Genomic DNA, 11,895 nt, shown 5'->3' with positions numbered 1-11,895 from the left:
GGTTTTGTCTCATCCATCCCCATCCATCATTCATTCCCGCGACCCACATTAAAACAATTTGTTCACAAAATGTTAATCAAATATTGCATTCGTTAACGTCACTAAACATTTATAAAACTACAAAAATGGCTAGAAACATGGGTTAGAATGGTTTTTTTGAATTTCAATTTAAAAAAAATTTTAGTTGAAAGAAATTATTAGTTTTTAAAATCTGGCAACATCTAGAGCACGTTGTACGTTGAGAAGGCGGTTTCTAGTCTTCAAAAAGTTTTCGAGTAGCGAGACGAGATCATAAGTTTTCAAACGTTTATTTAGTCGACAATTTGATTTACTCTTCAACACTGAACAGTTATATGATTTTCAACGAATAAAAACTAAAAAAATGGCTAAAGAAAGCAAGGATAAAACAAGTACAGCTGTATTACAGTACTTCATCATGCAAAACAGGCCATTTGCTGTCAACGATCTTTTACAAAGTGCACAGCTTAAAGATTTCGGGAAGGCTGCTGTTCAGAAAACATTGGATCAATTTGTTGTGGTATTTAGGAGTAGTTTCATTTTCATTGCTTTCTTATGTTGTAGAATTTCGGCTTTGTTACATTTAGGCTGGCAAAGTAATGGAAAAGACTTATGGAAAACAGAAAGTTTATGCCATCAACCAAGATCTGGTTTCCTCACCTGATGACTTGAATATCACCGAAATAGATGCTAAAATATCTGAACTCACAAGGCAGAATGCTGAAGATGAGACTTTCATTAAAAAAGCTGAAAGTGAGCTGAAAATTCTGAACTCTACATTGTCGATAGCAGAAGCTACTTCTCAACTGAAAATGGTATTTTCTATTTTGTTTACTTATTATGTTCTTGGAGGTGAACTTGTCTTTGTTTTGCAGCTGTGTGAAGAAAATGAAACAATGGAATCAAAGATAAAGGATTTGTCCCAAAATAAAGTGAAACTTTCTGCTGCTGACTTCAAGAAGGCGTGTGTAATAAAGGAAAAGACTGCATCTGAGTTACGAAAACGAAAGAGGATATGTGGAGATATGCTTGACCAGATTTTGGAAAGCTACCCCAAGGGGAAAAAAGCTTTGCTTGAAGAAGTTGGAGTAGAAACTGATTAAGAAAACTGTATTGTCCCTTTCACCAAACCAAATATTCTCTTCTGTTGTCCAAGGGTTTGGTAACATTATTTTAAAACAAATTCATGATTGAAGTTTCAATATATCATTTATTCAGGACATGCACCAAAGCCTTACATTCTGAAGAATTTCATCTATGGTTTACAAAAATGAAAGATTGGTGTGTAAAACAACGAAAAATAGCGTAGGAAACTGTGCCGGTATAAAATTTAAACAAAGACATCACACTTTGTCGAAGGACTTTGGTATATATCAGACTGTAATGGGAGCCTCACCCACTTTGGTCAAGGATAAAGCATTTGCGGCCATGGGAACAAGATATTCTTTAGGAACAAGACCTTTCCTGTTTCTTGCTTGGACTAGCCAGCTGGCTCCGCTTTTGGTGAGCACCTGAACAATTTCTCCACTGTTAATCGACAACTCCAAATTGTTTGTAGCGACATACGCCCATCTGGCTTTGTATAGTTCTTTCTTAGGTTTACTGATAATCGTAACGGTTGAATCCTTCATATTTTTTGATTCAGTTGGAAGTTGTCCAGAGGCTACTTCCTCGTTTTTCATCACACGCCGCATAAGCTTTCGATTCAGCTCATCTGCTAAATTTATGGATTCGCCCGTCTTAATGGTCAAAGGCGAACGAATGGGCGCAGGGGGTCTTGGAGGTGGCTCTCTTTTGTTACTGTTAGAGTTGTCAATATTGCTAGCTTTTACTCCGGGATTAAAAGTAGAATAGGACATTTTCCCCTGTTTACCCCCTGTTTCTTTGATTCCGGCCAATGATCCATTTACATTGGCAACTTTAGCTTTGAAAGTAGATGGCTTTATCATTTGAATGTCGCCTCCATTTTTTGAAGAAGCCAATAATTCCGTCAAAGACGCCAACGGTGCTCGTTGTGGTGATATTCGCGAGAAACACCGCCCCACAGATTTGATCTCAGCTAATGGCATGCCCTTTTCTACAGATGAAGGCTTCGGAAAGCACTTGGTCGGAGGCGAGGTATCTTTTTTAAAATTGTTTGATGGACCATCCACTTGACAGACTTTTTCCTGCCAATAACGAGCAACCTTTTTAGTTCCAGGAGTTGGTGCGAGTGGCGATGCTGGCGATTTAACTTCCGGATGTGGAATAACAGTTCGGGGAGGAGTCGTCACACGATCATACGCCAATAACGCTTCATTTTCATTTTCTGCTATGGATATTCGCCGAGGATTATTAACTGGCACGTCATACACCTCCGGGCGGTATTCAGAGACAGCATTGACGGACCCAGAGCTGGATTGATTGCGAGATTTTTGGGTGAAAATGAAGCCTCTTTTTGTTTCTTGTCGCTGATTTTTTAATCCTGTGGTACCATTTGATCCAGCTTCATCTGATAAAACGCCTATAGTACTCAACGGACGGATTGTAGGAGAAGGTATATCGTATACTGGAAGATCTTCTGGAGGTGCATTTGGCCAAGTAACTAATCCGTCAGAGAGGCTACGAGAGTGTTGGATATTTCCTCCTCGCACTGAACTGACAGCCGAGTTCTTATTTGAGGGGAGATCGTGAGTGGAATTTCTAACATCTTCGACGCTGTTATAAATATCTTCTGCTGACTCCTTCAGGTTCTCTACACTGGAGTAAGGCGTCGTCGATGCCACCGGACTTGGTAATTCTTGGTAGACTTCATCCACTTCTGACGCAATGCTTTCAACACTCTGTCGTTTGCTTTGCTGCTCTTCTTCGCTGCTGCTACTTCGACCTCTGAATCGGAAGAGTGTGTTCATTTTACCATTAGCTTTGCCAGTTTTATTCAACTGTTGAAGAAGATTGTTCTCTAGCTCAGTTGCTGGTAATGATGGAAGATTGCGTCCTTGAATGCTCTCCATGCGGCTCTGAAGTTCCGTTTTCTTAGTGCATTCTAATGGCTGATCGTAATCGGTGTAACAATCTTCATCAATCTTCTCTGTTGGTGATTCCAGAGGATCGTTGACTTGGGTGAGTATAGCCTGGAGAGCCATAATCCATTCCTCAGTTTCTTCTCGGCTCTTGGTGGACATCTACATGACAGGTAAGCTAAGCGAATTCCTACTTTTTGAAAAATATTTGTTTTTACTGACCTCGTAAAGGGCACGGTCTTCGTGGAGTAGGACGAAAGGGTGCGTCTTGAGTCTTTTTGTGTCAACACCCTGTTTCACAACTCGTTTGACTCTAATGTTTGGTTCTGTCAGTGCAATGACAATCCGTGGTCGGTTGTCCCCGTCGTTGGCGTACATTAACAGATGCGTCGGAAGAAGCACCGAGTAACAGTGTCGCCAGGCAGACAGCAGCTTTCGGCCGTTTCGTCGTTTCATGCAGCCATATCGCAAGGACTTTGGGAACGAGAAATAATATGGTATTAATTGTGACTGCGGTTTTTTTTTAAATATGTAGTTAAAGGGAAAACAAATGTAGTGCACTGTATACCTGTGCTTTGGCCTCAGACGCAGTTATATGCCACCGGTGAATGGATGCATTAGCACCGTATTCGCTAACTCCACTTTTCATGGACATGCCGTCGCTGTCGTTATTGTTTTGTAATTCTCGCACGGAAGAGATACTTTGATTAGCGACGTATTCATATTCCTCGCTGGTGTCGTTGACTCTAGAAGCGTCGTCGTAGACCAGATTTTCTTCCTCTGGTACTTTGACGACCTTTTCATTAGTATACATGTTATTACTGACATTTTCAGAATCTTTAGGAATGGCGGAAGCATCGTCATAGAAGAGTTCTTCCTCCTTTGGCGGCTTCACGGTCAATGCGTCGTCGTACAGTATGTCTGAATCTTCACTTTCCCTTCGGCTTTTGCTGTCCTCGTCAGAAGTCGACCGAGTTTGCTGTGCCTTGAGAGCCGCCATAGAGAATGTGGAGGCCAAATCTGATGCTTTACTCCGAGATTTTAATAAGCGATGCATAAATCCTTTTTTCTTCGTCTCCGGAGCCGGTGGTAAAGAATTTGTAGTTGGAGGGGCGTCGCACTGGTCTTCGGTCAGGGGCTGGTCAAAGTCAGGGACCGAATCTCTGTTGGGAACATCGTAAAACTCTTCGGAACCAGGTACTAATAATAAAAAAATAACAAATACATTTTTATAAAGGATGCAAAAATAAAAAAAAAAACTAGCGTAATTTCATTTTTTATTTTTTTTTTTACCTTGTTCTCTTTCGGACCCATTTTCGGAAGATGAAGCGTCGGACGAATGGAAAAAAGATTTAAGAGCAGGTGACATGTCAATATACATTTCCATTTGATGATTTTCGTATTCTTTCATCAGAGACGAAAGTTTCGTAGCAAGTCTTGACCGGTGCTCCAAAGCCAAACGCGATAGTTTCTCCGACGACAAGGTTTGTTCCAAAAACGTTTGCGCATCTAATCAAGAAAATATTGTAGTATTAGATTTGGTCAATGAACTCAGGAGACACGAAAAACTGATTTCGATATTGTCGCCTTTGTTACAAGGCATTTTTTGACAGATAACATCGTGGTAATAATATCCGCTTTGGGCCAAAGAAGGGCGTCCACCTTCAAGGAAGTAGGGCGTTTTGCTAACATTAAGACCGTATTTCCGCCCTTTTAATATTTCTTGTATTTCCTTTCAACAGAAACGGATTCCTAGGCGATTGAAGAATTCCATAGTGTTGGCTTCCATTAATTTGGAAGAGGAAATAGCGGATGTGTTTAGGATCGGCAGAGAGTGAAGAATGTCTTGGCCATTAGTGTCGAAGGGAGTTACTCTCACACCTGGGAGCTGAAGAATGGGGAAGGTAAGAACCTATTGTTTCGCATCGTCTCTCTGTTTTTTTTGTATATTTGCTTATGAATCATTTTTACGTTGGCAAGCCCTTTACGCTGCGTTCCGTGCTTTGTTGTAAGTTATACTCGAAGGCCGATTTATCGTTCTAGCAAGGTCAGTGACGTCATTACGGGCGCAGCGAACGTGACTACTTCTCGGGAATAAGCAAAGGCTTTTTATTTTAAATAGCTTATCATAATTTCTGGTTTTGAATTTCGAAATTTGATGGTTGACAGAAAAACCTATTATGAAGCAACCAACATAGCTGAAATAAAATCAGTTCTTTCTTTATTCCGTAAAAATGGAAACATCACGCATTGATCAGAAGCAAATGAAATTAAACCTTCCTGTTGGGATGCGGTGGGTAGATTAGGTCTGCGGTTTAGCGAGATATATTGGCACGAACTAGTGCAGTTACAACTTACAAAAAACTAAAAATTCTCAGTCCTTTTCTTATCGATGCAATCGAAAAATATTTATTCTTGCCACACAACGTCAGTGGCCAGCATTGGGAACATTTTGCGGTTAGAATGCAACATTATTATTTCCGCGTTATTTGTTATCGGTGGAGAATACGTAAATTCCAACTGTTCTAAACCTAACGAGGACATTGAAACGAGAGACCTTTGGACGAACTTTTATAGTGGACACCAACGGTAAACGTAATTGGATTTTTCCATCTATTCCATGTCCTCTTATTTCACATGACTTTCTTTAAATAACAGAGTTAAGCCACAGATCGCTTACAATCGAAATATTTTCCTCAAAACAACAAATACCGTCTACTTTAATTATTTAGCAAATGAACAAAGAAATAAAGAAATGGCAATTAGACTCGCCTTGGAGGAAGTCGTGGATATTGTTGATGCTGGATGACTTGAGGCCTTTCATTTCTTTTGTTATTGTCTTGAAGGTTTCTCCTCTAAGAATATCTTCCATCGAGGGGGAGAGATGGGGGGGCCCTCCCGCTGAGTTTAAATGCAGCGCGCGCGCACGCAACGCACACGTCTCAACACCTTTAATGTGATTCGTGTAAAGTGCGGAAAAACCACTGAAATGTATCACCAACTAGCTCCCGCATAAGACAAATGTATTTTGTATTGAACCAGGTTGAGTTGTTTCCTGAAAACGGGTGCGGAATGAGGTGGGGATGAACGAACGGTATTGCCTTGCGCTTGCGGGAGTGGCGCTGAACGCTCGGTTAGGTCGCTCACACTCGTTGGAACACAAAACAAACGAAAATTTGCTAAACAGACACGCACCCACAACTGCCGTGGTTCGCGTTTGCTTCTCTACTGGCGCCCCATCAGAGACCCCTCCCATCGACTCAAACTCCCGCAAGCGTTGTTTTCTTGACTGGGTGGGTTACTGTGACACTAATGTAATGTTATTACGTGTTTTCTTGTTGGTGTAGGCATCTAGCGGCCGACGATTGTTTTTTCTTGGCTTTTCTCGTTTTATTATTGCTTGTTTCGTATGAACAATACTTGGATCTCCTATTCCATTCTTGATATGTCACAAGATAGTTTAAGATATTGGGTTTCAGTTTTAAGTAGCTATGATCAGTTCAGTGAGACTACCAATCCATGTTGCTACTACTGATTTTTTTTTAATGATCAGATTTTTATCTAAGCAAATTAACCTTTAAAAACGTTTTCTCGATTTTGGTTTTTGTGATGGGTGCAAGTTACATTATTTTTATTAGCATTGTGAATCCTAGCATGTACACTAACATTTGTTATTGTGACGGACGTTTTAAAAGTAACTAGCAAATGCATAAAAAGAAAAGTTCAAAACCTTGTCCATATTAAATTCATCGCCAGTGCAATGTTCCACATTTAAAATAAAGCCAGGGTATGATAATCGTCCTTTCCTTCATTGCACTAGTTGTGCCCTACATTACTTTCATCAAGACGCGTAGGTACTCCGCCACTTATTGCGTATCTGATTTCTAATTTCCTTGCAGTTGAATGAAAACGACATTGCGTGATGAATTCTTCTCTACAGAACTCCCGTGCGAATTCGTGATGGCCCCTTTCACCATAAAATTGCTGCATTTACATCAGATCCTCAGGTTATAAAAAAATAATAATAATAAAATTACTGACTGTTCGGCTAATGTCCATTTCTCATTCAGAAAAGACATTTTTGTTTTAAATGCAGAACAATTTTTGTTACAGTAACGGTAAGCTACGCCCATCTGAAATTTCTAAGCCTGTTATTACGGAAAGTTAAACGCGTTCGGAACTATCTTTACAACGGTAATATTTCACTCATTAATCAGACAACTAAAAACGACATTGAGAAGTCATTTTCGCTGTTATTAACAGGGGACAATACATATCGACACTGAGCATCGAAGGGAAATGCGACGACTTGTCCTTCATCCACTTCCATTTAAATTTCGTCTACTGCGCTGTACCTTATCACCCCAAGGTAGGAACTTCTGACATGTTCTTTTTCTGTAATGCTCGGATGTGACGTGACGCAATGCTCTCAGTCATCAAGCTATGAATTCCACGAACGGAAGAATAATAGCAATGTGGGTGACTCGTTTTTTGTTCCATCATTTTGTTCCCACCAACACTTTCTATGATGATGAAAAGGTGGAATGTATTTTATCTCTTTTGAGGTGATAAGTGAAAGCTATAGTTCACTGTTGAAATGAGCTTAAGAACACCAGTGTGGATTGAGGAGAAAAAAAAATTTAATTTGCGGAAACTTCCTAGCTCAATATGAGGGCCGACAAGGCACTAAACCCGCATTTGTTCCATCTGATTGAAGTTATAGGTCACTGTTTCTGTTAAAGGAAAATAACAGAATTTTTTGTTATTATTTGATCAGACGCGGGAGAAAGTCGTGTTACATCATACAACCCCCATGACCCGTTTAACTTTAATTCTGGCTTTGCGTTTACACGTCTTTTGAGTCCTTACTTAATTGAAGCCATCATGCATACTCATACGTTTTAAGAATTAGTTATTTTTATTTTTTTTTAATGGCTACTTTTTCTCTTTGTAATTGATGCAAAGATGGTACAATTTAGTCTAAGTTAATTCATTGTAAGTGGTTAGTGAAAATTCGTGGTTTCTCATCCATTGTTTTCCTACGGTATAATATTCAGTAGGAGAAACAGCAAAACTGGTTTTCGTCTACGTTTCACCATCAATCTTCTACACCCAGTGCGCGCTGGTGGCATTTGAAAGAAAATAAAAAGACAAATTGATTTCCTATTGATAGCGATTATTGTGGCGAGTAACAAAATAACTCTGGTGACATACAGAAAAAAGTGTTGGAAATGAGGTCATTTTGCCGAAAGAAATTGCCGAAAGTTTTCGACCAGCATATTTTTTTCCACCTCGGTTTCTTATAATTTGATATCTCAATTCCGCTTCATATTGACTGGTCTGGAGGAACACTGATACGGTGAGAGAGTAAAAGTTGGTTGGACAGGTCAACATGTTTATTGGTTCCCAGTCGCGTCCTGTGTCGTTCCGCAGTATAAAAAGGGGCCCGAATTTGAAAGATTCATCACCAATCGTCTTTTGACCGTTCAGTTGCTTAGACATACAAGTTCTTCTGAAGCTTTCTTGGAAATCTCATTCGTCTACAATGAAATTTGCAGTGGTAAAGTCTTAAACCTATTCGGTTTTTTATTTCTAAGAAATTATATGTTTACATATTGTTAATTTCTGAAAGATTTTTGCCATCGCTGTGGCATGCGCTATGGCTGCGCCGCCAACCACAAGCGCAGGCCAATCTGCCACTTCCAATTCCGCATCCTCAGTCAGCGATGACGCAGATGGAGTCGTGAAACGATCCCCTGCTTCCTCTTTGGTAAACCAAAATGCCAAGCAGATTGTTAGGAGACGACCAGTTAGTCTCATAGACGCTAATGGCAAACTAGTTGATCTTGGTAAAATATTCTTTATCATTTTCAAGTCAACCACTTTTACTTAGTAAGTTCTTGTTTTAGACGACGACGATTTACAGATAGTAACCGCGGATTTGTCTGGACGACAAGTTAGTTTCCAACCTAAACAAAATGTGGTTAACCGCGTCCCAGTGAGACAATCCAATGTAGGATCTGTCTCCACTTCTGGACAAGCCACTGGTGACATTATCTTCGTCAGCGATGATAGCAGAGAAATTGACGACCTAGACGATCTTGATGATCTCGATGATTTGGCTATAATTTCGCCTAATCGCTTGAGCTCTTTTCCGTTCGTGAATGGACAAAATGCTGCCCGTCTTGTCTCTCAATCTTCCATTTTTAATCCGTCGACTTCCTTTGTCAGAACGCCACTTCGCCCTACGAGAATGAAGCCAAGATTCGTTCAGTCGGCTTCGACTTGTACTTGTCCTCCACAACGTGAATCGGCTTTCCAATTCTCAAGATTTCCCCAGCAATCGTTCAACCGATTTTCCCAGATTGGAAGGTTTCCCTTCGTCTCTTCTTTTCCTGGTGTCCAGTTCGTCTTTGACGACTGATCTAAACTTTATGTTCTAGATTTTGGGTTGAGGTTTTTCTTTTATGGTTTCCCTATCCATTATCAAATTTTGCACCCTTTGCATTCTCTTACCCGTTTAGATTTCATGGCTTGCAGACGGAAACAAATAACTTGTTTGATATTCTCTCAAATTTCAAAGAAATTTTTGTACTGTAGTAAACCGGAGTGTTCGTATGACAATATAATAATCTGTAAAGAAAATTTTTGCCATGATTCATTGCTGATGTTGAGCAACCTATGAAACATCAACGCTAAAGCTTCACATTGAAATAATAACGCTTTAAAAGCATAAAGATTTTCTTTTAGTGATGTGCGATAATAATTATTGTTCGGATATCCCTACTAAAAAAATAATCGTTGATGCATGGTTTTAAAAGTAGTTTTCTAACTTGCTTATACGTACTTTGATTCTGCATGGATTTGCTTTTATTATTGATGAACCGAAGGGGTTAATTGCTGAGGTCATGTGTCAAAGTGGGAACTTTTATTTATTGATTATTCTATTTCATTTATTTATTCTTTTACATATTTTTTAACATTTAATGCGTATCGGATAAGTCATCGTGAAAAAATGTGGTATAATTAGGAATTATAATGCCACATTTTAACGTTGTTGAAAATAAGAAATTAGTGTGTAAACCTGTGGATTTGTTAAGCTTTTGTGTCTCTTTACATGATACAATGATATAATGGGAGGGTATAGAACATAACTAGAACTTGGTGAATGTTACTTGTTACGTTATTTGTGATACAGTTCCAAAAACACCAGGAAATTTCGTAGTATCAATTATTTTTGAACTTGAACAGGTAAAAAGTCGGAACTAGTTCCAACACTATCGTCAACCATCAATCTTATTCGAAAGGTGCTGGTTGCGACAAAGTAAAACGGCAAATTGATTTCGTGACGAAAGTTATTTTTGTTGGCTTGAAAGATGAATGATGAAATGGCGGCAGTGCGACAAACTGAGCAAAGTGGTGGGAATGAGGCCAGCATATGCAATCGAAACAAAGAAATGGCAGGATATATCACTTTACATTTTTGGTTATCACAACTTATTTGCTAGCCTATATTCCACCAGCATACTTTTTTTTTCATCTTATAAAGTGAGCGATGTCTCAATACCGCTTTATAGTGACCAGACTTGGGGGACATTGATACTATGCGAGAGTAAAAGTTGGTTGGACAGGTCAGCACGTGATCATGTTGGTTTTCGGTTCCTGTATCGATCTGTTGTATAAAAGGGAACAGTATTTGGTTGATACATCATCATTCGTCTTCTGACTGTTGAGTTGAAATTCTTCAGCATCCTTTTCGTTTACTATGAAGTTCGCAGTGGTAAGACTTACATTTTCATATCCGTTTAAATTTAAGTTATAATTTGACAACACTCGAAAACCTCGTCGAAAACAAAATTATTATTTTTCTTTCAATTGCAAAAGATTTTTGCCGCCGCCGTGGCCTGTGTCATGGCAGGACCCCAATCCAGCAGCTCCGAGACGTCCGTTAGAAACTACTCGGATGGAATTATGAAAAGATCCTCTACTTCTACTTTGGGAAACCAAATCGGCCAGAATCCTGTTGTAAGAAAACGTCGAGTCAATGTCTTGGATGCCAATGGAAAACTGGTTGATTTTGGTAAATTATTCTTTTTATTTCGAAGTGAACGTTTCATCCATTCCATTTTTTTAAATTTTAGACGATGACGATTTCCAAATTATCACCGCGGATTTGTCTGGAAGACAAGTTAATTTCCAACCTAAACAAAATACCATTCCTGTTAACCGATTCCCGATGAGGCCATCCAATGTAGGATCTGTCTCCACCTCTGGACAGGCCACTGGTGACATTATCTTCGTCAGCGACGATAGCAGAGAAATTGATGACCTAGACGATCTTGATGATCTCGATGATTTGGCTATTATTTCGGCTGATCGCTTGAGCTCTTTCCCGTTCGTGAATGGACAAAATGCTGCCCGTCTTGTCTCTCAATCTTCCATTTTTAATCCGTCGACTTCCTTTGTCAGAACGCCCCTTCGCCCGACGAGAATGAAGCCAAGATTCGTTCAGTCGGCTTCGACTTGTACTTGTCCTCCACAACGTGAATCGGCTTTCCAATTCTCAAGATTTCCCCAGCAATCGTTCAACCGATTTTCCCAGTTTGGAACGTTTCCCTTCGTCTCTTCCTCTCCTGGTGTTCAGTTCATCTTTGACGACTAGCTACAATTGTATGAACTAAAGTTTCGGTCAAGGTTCTCCTTTTATATCGTTTCCCTATCCATTTAAAGGCCTACTATCCATTTATTGTAACCAAATTTGGCTTTCAATGCATTATCTTATTTGTTTTCAGATGAAGAACAAATCAACAAATAAAAAACATGCTTGTTATTCTCGAAATATAAAGGGCATTTTAGAAACAGACAATGTTCATTC

The 11,895-nt window shown here is 39.5% G+C and overlaps 3 protein-coding genes across 18 annotated transcripts; 2 read left to right on the top strand and 1 right to left on the bottom strand.

The window, feature by feature from the left end:
• Positions 1-268: 268 nt before the first annotated feature.
• On the top strand, positions 269-1,238 carry LOC124336932 (homologous-pairing protein 2 homolog). Its single transcript, XM_046790868.1, has 3 exons — positions 269-538; positions 606-833; positions 894-1,238. Exons 1-3 carry the CDS (start codon positions 383-385, stop codon positions 1,119-1,121), a joined length of 612 nt encoding a protein of 203 aa, XP_046646824.1. The 5' UTR covers positions 269-382; the 3' UTR covers positions 1,122-1,238.
• On the bottom strand, positions 1,209-6,278 carry LOC124332332. The gene is made up of 5 exons (XM_046788877.1): positions 5,793-6,278; positions 4,314-4,529; positions 3,589-4,220; positions 3,243-3,494; positions 1,209-3,182 (listed from the first exon to the last, which is right to left on the bottom strand). The coding sequence occupies exons 1-5, from the start codon at positions 5,890-5,892 to the stop codon at positions 1,392-1,394; spliced, it is 2,991 nt and encodes a 996-aa protein (XP_046644833.1). The 5' UTR covers positions 5,893-6,278; the 3' UTR covers positions 1,209-1,391.
• On the top strand, positions 3,101-11,850 carry LOC124336737. 16 transcript variants are annotated; one of them, XR_006917167.1, is made up of 14 exons: positions 3,101-3,193; positions 3,354-3,517; positions 3,855-4,217; positions 4,344-4,504; positions 4,620-4,692; positions 4,763-4,924; positions 6,920-7,027; positions 7,134-7,214; positions 7,284-7,389; positions 8,078-8,580; positions 8,653-8,869; positions 8,930-10,800; positions 10,905-11,100; positions 11,162-11,850. XR_006917167.1 is itself a non-coding variant. In XM_046790523.1 (3 exons), exons 1-3 carry the CDS (start codon positions 10,786-10,788, stop codon positions 11,680-11,682), a joined length of 732 nt encoding a protein of 243 aa, XP_046646479.1. In that variant the 5' UTR covers positions 10,694-10,785; the 3' UTR covers positions 11,683-11,850. The 16 variants fall into 16 exon arrangements, 1 of the variants encoding a protein (XP_046646479.1); XR_006917169.1 differs by lacking the exon at positions 3,101-3,193 and having other exon boundaries at positions 3,387-3,517; positions 4,634-4,692; positions 4,777-4,924; XR_006917164.1 differs by lacking the exon at positions 3,101-3,193 and having other exon boundaries at positions 3,387-3,517; positions 4,634-4,692.
• Positions 11,851-11,895: the final 45 nt, after the last annotated feature.

The sequence above is a fragment of the Daphnia pulicaria genome, chromosome 1 (assembly GCF_021234035.1).
Source record: "Daphnia pulicaria isolate SC F1-1A chromosome 1, SC_F0-13Bv2, whole genome shotgun sequence".
Taxonomy (NCBI): Eukaryota; Metazoa; Arthropoda; class Branchiopoda; order Diplostraca; family Daphniidae; genus Daphnia; species Daphnia pulicaria.
The sequence above is the reverse complement of the archived record's forward strand: the minus strand, read 5'-3'. Positions and strand labels throughout refer to the sequence as shown.

Bases quoted from the DNA above. Each gene is read 5' to 3' on its own strand.
- LOC124336932 (XM_046790868.1), top strand. From the start codon at position 383: ATGGCTAAAGAAAGCAAGGATAAAACAAGTACAGCTGTATTACAGTAC. The intron at 539-605 runs GTATTTAGGAGT...TGTTACATTTAG, and splicing joins CATTGGATCAATTTGTTGTG to GCTGGCAAAGTAATGGAAAA. The intron at 834-893 runs GTATTTTCTATT...TTTGTTTTGCAG, and splicing joins CTACTTCTCAACTGAAAATG to CTGTGTGAAGAAAATGAAAC.
- LOC124332332 (XM_046788877.1), bottom strand. From the start codon at position 5,892: ATGGAAGATATTCTTAGAGGAGAAACCTTCAAGACAATAACAAAAGAA. The intron at 4,530-5,792 runs GCGAGTCTAATT...TTTCTTGATTAG, and splicing joins TATCCACGACTTCCTCCAAG to ATGCGCAAACGTTTTTGGAA. The intron at 4,221-4,313 runs GTAAAAAAAAAA...TTTTATTATTAG, and splicing joins TGGGTCCGAAAGAGAACAAG to TACCTGGTTCCGAAGAGTTT.
- LOC124336737 (XM_046790523.1), top strand. The intron at 11,101-11,161 runs GTAAATTATTCT...TTTAAATTTTAG, and splicing joins TGGAAAACTGGTTGATTTTG to ACGATGACGATTTCCAAATT.